This window comes from Stegostoma tigrinum, chromosome 25, assembly GCF_030684315.1.
Source record: "Stegostoma tigrinum isolate sSteTig4 chromosome 25, sSteTig4.hap1, whole genome shotgun sequence".
NCBI lineage: Eukaryota > Metazoa > Chordata > Chondrichthyes > Orectolobiformes > Stegostomatidae > Stegostoma > Stegostoma tigrinum.
Window position 1 is genome coordinate 53412652 of NC_081378.1, and position 15061 is coordinate 53427712.

The 15061-nt window shown below is 41.6% G+C and overlaps 1 protein-coding gene across 2 annotated transcripts in view; it reads right to left on the bottom strand.

Annotated features, from left to right (window-relative positions):
• washc4 (WASH complex subunit 4) overlaps positions 1–15061 on the bottom strand; it is an 84824-nt gene that overhangs the window by 2807 nt on the left and 66956 nt on the right. For both annotated transcript variants that reach the window (XM_059654757.1, XM_048554049.1), the window contains 6 exons: positions 9991–10057; positions 9819–9905; positions 8220–8367; positions 6591–6687; positions 2980–3176; positions 442–541 (listed from right to left, as the gene is read on the bottom strand). In XM_059654757.1, coding sequence (XP_059510740.1) covers positions 442–541; positions 2980–3176; positions 6591–6687; positions 8220–8367; positions 9819–9905; positions 9991–10057 — 696 coding nt within the window. The remainder of the gene's footprint in view (positions 1–441; positions 542–2979; positions 3177–6590; positions 6688–8219; positions 8368–9818; positions 9906–9990; positions 10058–15061) is intronic.

Consider the following 15061-nt stretch of genomic DNA (forward strand, 5'->3'; position numbering starts at 1 on the left):
AGATAATATCCCTAATTTATGTAATCACAGCCCAGTTATCACTGACAGTATTACACTGCACTTCTATTAAGGTGACATGAACAACATCTGGCTAATCATATTGTTAAATTTGTAAACATTTATATGTCTGTATTTAGACAATTAAAGAGGGGCCCTTGTGGCATTGTAGTAGTGTCTCTATGTCTGAACTAGGAGGTTTGGGTTGAAGTCCGAAAGGTTATCATAACATCTCTGAACAGAATGATTCAAAAATATTCATGCACATGGGGAGTATCTCTAACATTGTAGGTGAAAAGAGCTACATGATTGAATGGTCAATAAACTCTTTGTACAAAGGAATGCATCTTGGTTTTCTGCCTCACCAACTTGTCAGTCTGGATCCAAACATATACAATTCATGGCAATGTACGACTGCTCAAATATTTAATACTGAAAGCCTGCCTTCTCTCTCTTTTCTGTCTTGAGTTTCTTCTGCTGCAGACTGGTCTCCTCGGAAGAAAATCCTGGCACTGCTCAGTGAGAAATACAGCAGCTCAAACTCCTGAATACAAAGAAAACAATACATCAATAAGGGAAAAACCAACAAAATGTTCTCTTTTCCCATTAATGGATCAGGCCAGTGCATGCCTACCAATCTGGACCAAAGATTAAAATGTTTTTATTGAAACATCATGAGAGTAAATCGGTTGATGGATTTCAGCAAGGCGTTCGATAAGGTTCCCCACAGTAGGCTATTGTACAAAATGTGGAGGAATGGAATTGTGGGAGATAGAGCAGTTTGGATCGGAAACTGGCTTGCTGAAAGAAGACAGAGGGTGGTAGTTGATGGGAAATGTTCATCCTGGAGACCAGTTACTACTGGTGAACCGCAAGGGTCAGTGTTGGGTCAACTGCTGTTTGTCATTTTTATAAGTGACCTGGATGAGGGCGTAGAAGGATGGGTTAGTAAATTTGCAGACGACACTAAGGTCGGTGGAGTTGTGGATAGTGACAAAGGATGCTGTAGGTTGCAGAGAGACATAGATAAGCTGCAGAGCTGGGCTGAGAGGTGGCAAATGGAGTTTAATGCAGACAAGTGTGAGGTGATGCACTTTGTTAGGAGTAACTGGAAGGCAAAGTACTGGGCTGATGCTAAGATTCTTAGTAGTGTAGATGAGCAGAGAGATCTCGGTGTCCACGTACACAGATCATTGAAAGTTGCCACCCAGGTTGACAGGGCTGTTAAGAAGGCAGAGTGTTTTAGCCTTTATTAAGAGAGGGATCGAGTTCCGGAACCAAGAGGTTATGCTGCAGCTGTACAAAACTCTGGTGCGGCTGCACTTGGAGTATTGCGTACAGTTCTGGTCACCGCATTACAAGAAGGACGTGGAAGCTTTGGAAAGGGTGCAGAGGAGATTTACTAGGATGTTGCCTGGTATGGAGGGAAGGTCTTACGAGGAAAGGCTGAGGGACTTGAGGCTGTTTTCATCAGAGAGAAGGTTGAGAGGTGACTTAATTGAAACATATAAAATAATCAGAGGGTTAGATAGGGTGGATAGGGAGAGCCTTTTTCCTAGGATGTTGACAGCAAGCACGAGGGGGCATAGCTTTAAATTGAGGGGTGAAAGATATGGGACAGATGTCAGAGGTAGTTTCTTTACTTAGAGTAGGAAGGGAATGGAACGCTTTGCCTGCAACGGTAGTAGATTTGCCAACTTTAGGTACATTTAAGTCGTCATTGGATAAGCATATGGACGTACATGGAATAGTGTAGGTTAGATGGGCTTCAGATCGGTATGACAGGTCGGCACAACATGGAGGGCCGAAGGGCCTGTACTGTACTGTACTGTAATGTTGATGTTCTATTATTAAAATCTTTCCCCACTTGCGTAGCAAAGGTTAATAGAATTCCAGAATTAGTTGATCCATAGATATTAAGGATTTTATTTGTACCTTCAAGGTGATTAGAAGATAACAGTAAAAAGTCTGTTCTCATTCAGCAGATAGAATATAGTTAGAACTCAGCTAGTTAAACTAATTTCAAATTCTACTCTTAAGTTTATTAATTAATCCATGAACCAGTTTTAATAATTCTGCCTGTTCTGGTAACTTTAGCTTAGTTTCTATCACAGTTGAAGAAATCAAGAGATTAAGAGAGTTGCAATTCACATTCAAGCAGAGAGACATTATAAAGCAACCTGCTCAGTCAGGCAGATGAGTCTGAACCCAAAACTTTTGGCCAATGGGGGTGGAGGTGGGGAGGTGCTGCAGTGTGAGCGATCATTATCACTGCACTTCAAGAGGGCCTTGTATACATGCGTACAATTTGGGCAGATATTTCACAGCGATGTTTTAAAAAGCATCCGAGTGAGAACGTCAAATGTCAGGGCACAATAAACAATGGACCAAGTGCAGGTAAATGGCATTAATATAGTTTGGTGTTTGTTGGTCAGCATAGACATGGTGGGCCAAAGGGTCTGTTTCTCTGTTATACAATCTTATAACTCTAGCAACACCAACAAAATGCTAATGCTTAGGTGAGATGTTAAAACAGCCTATCCAGCTAGATGTAAAGGAATTATAGACACAGGGGCTTCCTGCTTTTAAGTAACATTCATCTATTTGCTGTTTTAGAATCCTGTAAAACACTACATGTAAAACTTCAATTAATCCATTCTGGAAGTCCTGAGGACAAAGTCTTATAATTTAATAACAATACCTTTCTAAAAGCACTACCACAAAAGTAGTAAAAGTTCAATTATCTTTTTACAATAGTAGTACGCAAGGCTGGATTACACTAAAAGCATTTTGGTATTTTTGATCAAACATGCAGGAACAGAATGACCACATTCATGCCCAGGTCTGAACCATGAACATACTGAGCTTGAAATACATAGTCACTTCAAATTGGTCTCAGATGTTGCTGTAGTATATATCAAAAGTGAGGTGATGGCACAGAATATCAGACCACTGAACTTTAAATAGGAAACAGAACTGTACCTGTAAATAGATGTCCAATCTTTTCTGGGTTAAATTCATTGTTTGCATGAGCTTTTCATCCTGATTAGTTGATTGGACATTTTGCTGTTTGACAACGGCATTCTTTTCTTTAAGATATTTTTCTCTCACTGACTGAAACCAGTGTAAGGAGTCAAATTCCTGATACTGATCCAACAGTTTCAGAATGTAGGCTACACCTGCAATAATTGAAGAACCATCAGTAAGACACATACAAAATGAAGCCAGAATAAATGCTAATGGGAAATGTGTGACCTTTAACCAGGAGATGTTTCAAATACAAGCTTACATACAACATTCCAACAGCAGCAGGAAATAAGGGAATTGAAAAAGGGGCTCCTTGGATGATGAACTATAGAGAAATTAAGAGAAACCAAAAATAAATAAAGCTTAAGCTGTATTGCAAGTGAATTCTTAAGTGAGATCCAAATCAAATACAACAGGTTATAAGGACAGGCAAGAAATGAGTATGAAATAAGACATAGTCGAAACAGAACAAAACTTAGAGAGAGGCAACAGACTTAACAGTAAAGTGCTAAAGAGTGTTCAAGGGCAGAGGGACAGGGATAGGCCATGTGCAACAACTGCTGGTGGTGGCAGGACACAATAAGAGAATCATTAACAAGACATAGGGCATTTTGGTCATCATAAATAGATGTATGAAAACAAAGGCTGGGAAGTTATGCAGAACATTTCTAAAAACTCTGGTTGGGTCCCAATTGCAGTAGTGTTTCCTGTTTTGACAGGTACACTTTAGGAAGGATGTCGGGGTCCTTGACAGGGTGCAGGTAAGATTTACAAGAGCAGTTGCAGGACGTGGGCTTTAGTGACAGAGTAAACATAGAACATAGAACATAGAACAGTACAGCACAGAACAGGCCCTTCAGCCCACAATGTTGTGCCGACCATTGATCCTCATGGATGCACCCTCAAATTTCTGTGACCATATGCATGTCCAGCAGTCTCTTAAATGACCCCAATGACCTTGCTTCCACAACTGCTGCTGGCAACGCATTCCATGCTCTCACAACTCTCTGCGTAAAGAACCTGCCTCTGACATCCCCTCTATACTTTCCACCAACCAGCTTAAAACTATGACCCCTCGTGCTAGCCATTTCTGCCCTGGGAAATAGTCTCTGGCTATCGACTCTATCTATGCCTCTCATTATCTTGTATACCTCAATTAGGTCCCCTCTCCTCCTCCTTTTCTCCAATGAAAAGAGACCGAGCTCAGTCAACCTCTCTTCATAAGATAAGCCCTCCAGTCCAGGCAGCATCCTGGTAAACCTCCTCTGAACCCTCTCCAAAGCATCCACATCTTTCCTATAATAGGGCGCCCAGAACTGGACGCAGTATTCCAAGTGCGGTCTAACCAAAGTTTTATAGAGCTGCAACAAGATCTCACGACTCTTAAACTCAATCCCCCTGTTAATGAAAGCCAAAACACCATATGCTTTCTTAACAACCCTGTCCACTTGGGTGGCCATTTTAAGGGATCTATGTATCTGCACACCAAGATCCCTCTGTTCCTCCACGCTGCCAAGAATCCTATCCTTAATCCTGTACTCAGCTTTCAAATTCGACCTTCCAAAATGCATCACCTCGCATTTATCCAGGTTGAACTCCATCTGCCACCTCTCAGCCCATCAAAGTTGGAGAAGTTTGGCCTGTTTTACTTAAAACAAAGAAGAATTAACAGAGATTTGGAGGAGATGTTTAAGACTCTGTTAGGTTTAGATCAGGTGGACAAGGAACAACTCTTACCAATAACTAAAAGGACAATGACTAGATGACAGAGATTTAATGCTTTTGGGTAGGATATGTGGAGGTGTAACACAGCAAGTGCTCATGAACTGGGACTCTTTGCCCATGAGGGCGGTGAAAGTGTAAATGATCAATGATTGCAGAAGGAAATAAACTTGCAGGGCAAGGAGATCAAATGAGAAAGGAGGCCAGATTCGGTTGCTCCATAGTGTGTTAGCATGGACTCGATGGCCTGTACAGGTCATCATCTTTGCTGTAAATGATTCTATGACTAAGACAACGGATCAACAATCAATTTGGTTGCTTCACCGATTGAAACATTTAGATTTTGGATATCAGACCTCTGAACTCAACTGTTCTAGCTGGGCAAGATCCTGGGAGAAGGGGGCAGAAAGAGAGAATTCTGAGGAACTCACCGATATTGGATGCCTTTATATTCAACAGTGTCTAAGCACAACCAGTCAGAGTGGACCGACAAAGTGTGTCTCTGGCTCAGGCTGACTGAAACACAATCTTTTGCCTGATTCCTGTTACTGCTCAATCGAATATTTCTTCGAATCCCTGATTGCATTTATGAGGTGTACTATTTGGAACAGGAGGGGAAAGAGAACAAGAGGGGCACGGCAACTCTCCTTATAATGAGATTAGTTAGAGCACACGAGGCACATATTTTGCCCATGCTATCCCCTTTCAAGAGCAACCCAGTCAGCCTGTTTTGTTTGTTCTTGACCTGTGCTGCAAATATTTTCCCTTCAGGTAACTGTTCAATTCTATTTTGAAAATCCTGACAGTACCTGGCTCAACCACATGGTCAGGCAGTGCATTCTAGGGCCTTAAAAGTGTGTTCATCTTCATGTTGCCTTTTTTTTGTGAATCATCTTAAATGAACGTGCCCTAGTTCTTATATCCTTCATCTAATTCAGTGCAGACCACTCATCATTTTAAACACCCCTATCAAATTTTGTTTCTAAGCAGGACAGCCCAATTTCTCCAATCCAATCACATAACTGAAGTCTATCATTACTAGAATCATTCTTGTAAATCCTTTCACAGCCTCTCAAAAACCTTCACAGCCTTCCTAAAGTGTGGTGCTGAACTGGACATTTTATAATAGTAAAGGATTCAGCTCCAAAACAAATCCATTCAAATTCTTCATTCCAGTGCATTAACATGTGCTGTTCGTTTGACAATAAATCTGGGTATTGCTAGAAATGTGAAGCTCTGCACTCTGTTTGGAATAAATGTGAAAAGAACATTTTATTTGCAACACAATTTAAAGAGGTGAATTAAGCTAAAATTAATTTTCCATTCAATTACCTGCTTGGCTCTCAACCATCATGATGTGCAATCTATTACCTAGTGGTATTATTGCTGAACTGTTAATCCCAAGACCCAGGTTTGAATGCTGCTATGAAAGATAGTAGAATTTGAATTCAATAAATGTCTGGAATTAAGAGTATAACAAGGAAAATGAAACTATTGCCAATGGTTGGAAAATCCCATCTGGTTCAGAAATATCCTTTAGAAAAAGGAACTGCCATCCTTATCCGGACTGGTCTACATGTGACTCCAGAGCCAAAGTAATTTGGTTGACTCTTAATTGTCCTCTGAGCAATTAGGGATGGGCATTAATGCTGGCCTAGCTAGCAATTCCTTCATTCCATGAACGAATAGAGAAACTAGAATTCATTGAAACTGACACCAGGCTACACTGTGCTCCCGGACTCTGAGCTATTCTTCACTTGTTGATAATTTGTGTTAATCACTGGCCGAACCTTTTATGATTTAGCACAGGAAATTCCTGAAAATTCTGATGGATTTCAACTAACCCATTGCAAAGCCATCATCGGTAAAGGCAGCTCCAACTTTATTCTTCTTATTCAACTTCTCCTTACAACTTATTGAATGGTCAACAAAGTTTAATGTCTGAAAGGAACCAGTCACATCAATTAGTAAGTTGAAAAAAATCAAAGTTAATAAGCTGTTACAGATAGTTATTTGGCTACAATTAGAAAAAGTTTAGGTCAGCTTGGTCTTCATACATATCAATCTACAAGTTAATTATCTAATCAAGCAATTCTGTATATAAAATATTTCTAAATAAATTTCCTGGTACTATTATCATTATAAATTCTTGCAACCACATTTCCAATGGTAACTCACTACATAAACATGTCACCAATTATACCAGCCTACCTCATTTTCACACCATTTTGCACAATCATAGCTGATCATCTGCATTCACACCATTTTGCGACTAGTTCCCCATACCCCTTGTCTGTGAGACACTAAATATCATTCAATTATGGGACATCTGCAGTAGAGAATTCCAAAAATTTTCAAGCCTTTGAATGAAGAAATTTCTTTTCATCTCAGTCCAAAACCACTGACCCTTTGTCTCGAAACTGTGCTTGTGTGCTCTGGATTTCCCTGCCAGGGAAATAACTTCTCTCATTCAGTCGAGCTCCTTCTGGACCTTACATATTTGAATAGATCGCTCTTGTTCTCCTAAACTCCAGGAATTATGGATCCAAGTTACTTAGTCCCTTATAGTAAGGACTCTCTCATCACAGGAACAAACTAGTTAACCTTCTGTGGTACCTCATCCTCCATTGTTAATGTAGCTTTTCATAGGATAGGGTAGAGACCGAACTGCACACAGTATTTTTCTGACAGTTAATGTCAGGTTAAGCGGTCCAGAGTTTTCTTGTCTTCTAATTTTCTCCTTCTTTGAATAGTGGTGTTACATTGGGCAACTGCCAATTTGCAGGGGCTATTCCAGAATTTGTGCAATTTTGGAAATTCATAGCATATCCATTATCTCTTTTGGAACACAGACTGGAGGCCAACAGGTCTTGAGGATTTGTTAGTCATTAGTTCCACGTTTTTCCAATATTTTTTCCTCTGTTTTAATTACCCTAATGTGCTCACTTATTGACTCCTTGGTGAGTGTCCGTTTCTGGTAAGAAACTTGTGTTTACTTGTAATCAATGATACAAATCTCAATTTTCACACTCCTGATGTGAATTTCTCCCACCAGTGCCTCAGTGACAGCTTTCAATTTAGCTACTCTTCTTTTTTAATGAGTTTTGACAAAACAATCTGTTTGTATATTGCTGGTCAGATTACTCTCATATGCTATTTTTGTTTGTTTCTGATTGTCCTTTAATAGTTTTTACAGCATTCCCAAGTCTCAAGCTTACCTGACTAATCTTTGCAGCATTCTACGCTTCTTAATCTCATACCACCATGAACTGCCTTGGAAAGCCAAGGATGGATTTTTTTTTTGGTTGAGAGTTTGTTTTTTGATGGAATGTATCTTATTAAAATCCTACCCTCTAAACTGGCTTATTCTGAAAATTAATGCTCAGTCATGAATCCCTCTGTATGATGTCAAGGGTGTCGACTAGTATATCAGGGAATCCGTAAGTAATACAGAAATAGACAGGTATACTGACCAGTGGTGGCACAATGATGTAGAAGTTTCGCAGGTGCATATTCTTAGAACTGCGGAATTCAGGAGAAAAAACTTCTACCAGCATCTTGAAGTATTCAGTCCCCTCGGCAGAGTTTCGAGTGAGATCAGTAAGGACAGAATCTAGCTGTCTAATATTTAAGAACAAACATAGCGAAAATAAAAATCACTGCAAACACCATAATCTATTTAATGTGAGGAATTATGAAATACATGGCAGTAATATCCCCAGCCACACAAGGCAGGTAGTTTGTAAAAGCAGAGAAATCAGGTAGGAATGCGGTTTGTTTTTTTTTGCCAGGTATAAATATTTAATCAAAATCAGCTCTGGTCCTTTCATAAATGATATATTCTGGATTGGTGGTCTCTGCCCATTGGGAATAGCTGCCCTTATTTAAAGCCAGGTATCTCAGACTGTGGGCTGCAACCTGAAGTAAGGCTGGTGAGTCCCATGAGCTTTTAGGTAACGTCTTCAACACACAGTGTTCCCTGGCCAACATTTCTGTCTTGGGCCTACTGTAATATTCCAGCAAGCGTCAGTGCAAACTGGAAGAAAGGCATCTCACTTTCAGCTTGGGGACCCTGCAACCTTCACACCTTCTTCCACATCCTTTACCAATTCCCTCACCTTTGACCTTCCATGACATGGGTTGCTTTTAGATCAGCCAACCCAATCATACCCATATATGGTTACAAATATCAGCTTTCCTTTCTCCCCAGCTTATGACTACCCATCTCTTTTTCTGCCCAACTGTCTTTATCTCCCTCTGTGCTTCATCGCCATCTATCGCTTATTCCTTTATTGCATCCACGACACTCCACCCTGTCCTCAGCATACATAACCACCTTTTCCTAACTACCATCAGTTCTAAAGGTCACTGGACCCAAAATATCAACTATGCTTTCTCTTCAAATATGCTGCCACATCCTACTGAGTTTCTCTCATGCTTTCTGTTTTTGAGAGAATGGTTGTTTTGGAGCTTCGACTTAATTTCCCAGCATTTTTCAAAAGGTAGTTGTGGACTCAACGGCCAACCTTTTAGGCCCGATTCTTGTTGAGAAACCCAATGAAAAGGTAGGTATTTCTTAATTGAAAAACACTACAGTCCACAGCACCATCTCTACTCTCTCAGTTCTCCACCCCAGCCTGCTCTCTCAGCTTTCCGATTCCGCTATTCTCTGCGTCCATGGGTGGTAATGGTGACGGTGTGTGCACGCGGGTGTGCACGCTGGGGGTGTGGTGGTGGATCTTCAATCCTCAAAATGGGGTCAGTTTGGGAAATATGGATCTAAACTCTCCATGACATTTGAAGATTTTCTTCAAATCTCCTCCTTGCTCTGTCTGCCCCAAAGAGAACAACTCCAGTATCTCTACTCGATCCACATAATTGTGCCCTCACATCCCTGAAACCAATCTAACCTCAGAAATTTTCCACATCCTTATTCCAGTGGGGATAATTACAAGGCAAAGGAAAGGTGTGATGTGGATAACTTCATTTATATTCAATGTACTTGGCTTGACAGGGTTCTCTCCAAGGTTTAATATTTAGTTTTAGTTGCAGCCAATCCTTGGTTATGTTACCTGGCAGCTGTTTGAGTTTCCTCTGAAAGTCCTTCTTCTTTTACAAGTTCCTCAAAGTTCACAATATCTTCCAAGTCTGGAACAAATCTGAAGCAGGAGTGAATCAATATCAACTCAAGCTGACCGTGTCACATTTGAAATAATTATATGAACTTTTGTAATTAAACAATACCTTATCGCATTACTGCAGCAATGTAGTCCACCGGATCGAATCATCCGAACGTACCCCATTGCATTTCCTAAAAGAAAAACCATTAAGTAGAAAACAAAGTTATCTATTGTACAAAGTTATGTGCCGTCATAAGGACGGGTCAATGCTCCATGGCCCATGTTCTCATTCCAACTCAGGCATTTTTTAGTATGACTAAACAAACAGTTTACTACTCCATACGTTGGCATGCCAATTCCCTACAAGGCATATTAAATATACAGAGTAACATGTTCAACAGATACAAGGCATGTGAACTAATTATACGTATTGATATCCATCTTTTAGGCCAGCTTTTATTTCCTCAATATCAAATGACTTCAAGAAATTGATTTATCCTCCACACAAGCGTCATCCCATTCTATCTCATTTTACCAAACCATATCCTTCTATCTCTTTCTCCCTTATGCATAATCTAATTATCCTTACTATTCGTTGTGATAATAACTTCCACATTCTCAACATTTTCTGGGCAAAGAAGCTTTTTGAAAGTACATTCACGGGATATCCTCATCACTGGATAGGCCAGCGTTTGTCTCTCATCCAGGGATGGGCAATAAGAGAGCTGAGTGCACCATAAAAAGCATTCTGTCCAGGTGCATTACAGCCTTGTACGGCAATTGCTCTTCTCAGGGCTGTAGAGACTGCAGCAAGTTGTGTGCACAGCCCAGACCATCACGGAAGACAATACCCCATCCATGGACTCCATTTACACACCTCATTGCTGCTGAGAGTCTACCAAAGACCCATTCCACCCCAGTATTGCTCTCTTCCAACCTCTTCTGTCAGGCGGAAGATACAGAAGCTTGAACACACACGAACGGATTCAAGAACAGCTTTTCCCCTGCTGCGATTAAACTGCTGAATAGACCTCTCCAGTTTTCAAATAAAGTTGATCTTGCTAACGTTGATTTTGCTTTGCGCAACCCCTGTGCAGCCATAACCTTGTAGGCCTCGCTCTGTCTAAGCACCATGATTTGCATATGAGATAACAAGGTGTAGAGAGGAATGAATACAGCAGGCCAAGCAGCAGAGGTGCAGGAAGGCTGAGGTTTCGGGCCTAGACCCTTCTTCAGAAAATGGGGGTGGGGGAGGGGAAGGGGGTTCTTAAATAAATAGGGAGAGAGGGGGAGGCGGATTGAAAATGGATAGAGAAGATAGGTGGAGAGGAGACAGACAGCTCAAAGAAGCAGGGATGGAGCCAGTAAAGGTGCATGTAGGTGGGGAGTTAGGGAGGGGATAGGTCAGTCCACGGAGGTGGGATGAGGCTAGTAAGTAGAAGATTGGAGTAGGGCTTCGGGGGGAGGAAGGGATAGGTAGGAGGAAGAGCAGCTTAAGGAGGCAGGGACAAGCTGGGCTGGTTTTGTGATGCGGTAGGGGAAGGGGAGATTTTGAAGCTTGTCAAGTCCACATTAATACCTTTGGGCTGCAGCGTGCCCAAACAAAATATATTGCTATGATCTGCCTGTACTGCTCAGAAAACAAAGCTTTTCACTGTGTTTAAGTACATGTGACTACAATAAATCAAAATCAATACTTTAACTGGCTTATAAATGAAGAAAACCCAAGGACAAAAAATAGAAGAGGTAGTTGAAAATCAAGAAATGACAACTAGCATCAATCTGGAAACAATCAGAATTGCACCAAAAGGAATGAAAATAGTAAAGTGGTGGGACTGGACAAGACAACATAAGTATGGACCTGCTGTGACAGAAATCACAGGGCGAGTGGGAGAGTATGCAACAGCTGATGCCTGAACTGGTGACCTGGCAAATGCTCTGTTGAATGCACTGACCCAGGCTTTAAAATCAGTACTTCTTTTTTTCAGTAAAATCCTGACTAGAAGAGAAGCTGAACTTTTGGGTTTCTAAGGAAACTGAAACCATTTGAAACCAGACAAAAAATGCAGTGGCATTAAAGCTCAGATCATCCATGATGCAATGCAAGCATTTGAAAAAAAACTGAACACAAGGACGCTCTGAGAAAAAGGAAAGTAAGGTGAAGGAGGGTCAAGGTCAAAATTGTTGATTCTCCTGCACCTCTGATGCTGCCTGACCCGCTGTGTTCCTTCAGCTCCACACTATCAATTGATTCCAACATGTGCAGTTCTTGCAATCTCCGAGGTGACTGCAGCTGCCTCAGTTGTTCTAAAGAAACAGATTGACCAGCAGCAGCTTCATGACACAGTACGCAGTTAATAAGATAATAAAATGTGAGGCTGGATGAACACAGCAGGCCAAGCAGCATCTCAGGAGCACAAAAGCTGACGTTTCGGGCCTAGACCCTTCATCAGAGAGGGGGATGGGGGGAGGGAACTGGAAAAAAAGAAGTACTGATTTTAAAGCCTGGGTCAGCGCTTTCAACAGAGCATTTGCCAGGTCACCAGTTCAGGCATCAGCTGTTGCATACTCTCCCACTCGCCCTGTGATTTCTGTCACAGCAGGTCCATACTTATGTTGTCTTGTCCAGTCCCACCACTTTACTATTTTCATTCCTTTTGGTGCAATTCTGATTGTTTCCAGATTGATGCTAGTTGTCATTTCTTGATTTTCAACTACCTCTTCTATTTTTTGTCCTTGGGTTTTCTTCATTTATAAGCCAGTTAAAGTATTGATTTTGATTTATTGTAGTCACATGTACTTAAACACAGTGAAAAGCTTTGTTTTCTGAGCAGTACAGGCAGATCATAGCAATATATTTTGTTTGGGCACGCTGCAGCCCAAAGGTATTAATGTGGACTTGACAAGCTTCAAAATCTCCCCTTCCCCTACCGCATCACAAAACCAGCCCAGCTTGTCCCTGCCTCCTTAAGCTGCTCTTCCTCCTACCTATCCCTTCCTCCCCCCGAAGCCCTACTCCAATCTTCTACTTACTAGCCTCATCCCACCTCCGTGGACTGACCTATCCCCTCCCTAACTCCCCACCTACATGCACCTTTACTGGCTCCATCCCTGCTTCTTTGAGCTGTCTGTCTCCTCTCCACCTATCTTCTCTATCCATTTTCAATCCGCCTCCCCCTCTCTCCCTATTTATTTAAGAACCCCCTTCCCCTCCCCCACCCCCATTTTCTGAAGAAGGGTCTAGGCCCGAAACCTCAGCCTTCCTGCACCTCTGCTGCTTGGCCTGCTGTATTCATTCCTCTCTACACCTTGTTATCTCATATGCAAATCATGGTGCTTAGACAGAGCGAGGCCTACAAGGTTATGGCTGCACAGGGGTTGCGCAAAGCAAAATCAACGTTAGCAAGATCAACTTTATTTGAAAACTGGAGAGGTCTATTCAGCAGTTTAATCGCAGCAGGGGAAAAGCTGTTCTTGAATCCGTTCGTGTGTGTTCAAGCTTCTGTATCTTCCGCCTGACAGAAGAGGTTGGAAGAGAGCAATACTGGGGTGGAATGGGTCTTTGGTAGACTCTCAGCAGCAATGAGGTGTGTAAATGGAGTCCATGGATGGGGTATTGTCTTCCGTGATGGTCTGGGCTGTGCACACAACTTGCTGCAGTCTCTACAGCCCTGAGAAGAGCAATTGCCGTACAAGGCTGTAATGGACCTGGACAGAATGCTTTTTATGGTGCACTCAGCTCTCTTATTGCTCCCTATTTATTCCAGTTCCCTCCCCCCATCCCCCTCTCTGATGAAGGGTCTAGGCCCGAAACGTCAGCTTTTGTGCTCCTGAGATGCTGCTTGGCCTGCTGTGTTCATCCAGCCTCACATTTTATTATCTTGGAATCTCCAGCATCTGCAGTTCCCATTATCTCTGACGCAGTTAATAAAGTGTTTCTTGCCCCTATTAATAAAACCAAGGACAAAGAGTACTAGAGCAAGGAGGTAATATTGAACTTTTACAAGACACTTGTTAGACCTCAGCTGAAGCATTGTGTACTGTTCTAGGCACCATATTATCGGAATGATGAGGATGTATTGGCGATGATGCAGAAGTGATTTACAAGGATCAGTGATAAGCATATACAGAAGAAGTTGGGACTGTTTTACTTGCAGGGAAGAAGTCCGAAAGGAGATCTGATACAGGTTTTCAAATTCATGAGCAGGGTGGGCAGCATAGGTAGAGAGTAGGGGGGGGGAAAAAGTACAAGAGAGAATCATGTGTAAACGGAACAAGAGTGGTGTGGGCAACATCATTTTCACACAATTACTACTTAGGATCTGGAATGCACTGCCTGGAAACTTGGTGGAGACCGATTCAACTGAAGCATTAAAGAATTATCGAATGATCAATGGTGTGCCTTTTCCTCATATCCCAGCACAAGATTGGCACTACGCAATGGAACTAGTGTGGACTGGAAGGGCCAAATGGTCTCCTTCTGTACCATAACAATTCTGCGATTGCATGATGCATTGCACAGGGTTGTTACCGAAGGTTGAGATAAAGGTATTTCTGTTTCAGCCATGCCACAAAGATTGTTGTGAGCTGAGAAGAGTCTGAAACACACTATTTTAGTGAAGAACATGACTTTGGAACTCAGGGTCAGTTGGAAGCTATTGTCAGAAGAGGATTGGTGGCTAGATCCTCAGTGACAGAGTTGAAATTTGACCTGAACAAGTTCCTAACTTCCAAGGTCTTTCTGGTGAAATTAGGACCATGTATGCTAAATGGCCTGCCCAGTACACTCACGAGATCGAATATTGTATCTTCCACTTATTGTGTAATTTATAGTCTATACTCTGCACAAATTGTTTGCTAATTCATGCTCAAGTTGACATGAAGAAAGTAAATGGTACAAAACTCAACTCAAGGGGAAGAGAGAAACAGTTAACATGTCAGCTCACTGACCTTTCATCAGTACAGTGAAAAGTTGGAGACGTAATAGATTTTGAACAAAACATTGAGAGGGGAACAGGATCAGAATCAGAGTGTCACAGTTCTGGATGAAGACATGGAGGAAGTAAGTGACTTCATGAACCTATAGTTGGTGCTGACAGAAGATTTTTATGGAACTGAAAACTGAATTAGCTTTGGTTGGTGTAATTAGAAATTCAAGTCGTGCAGAAACTGAAGGAAGGAATCTACAAGTCAGC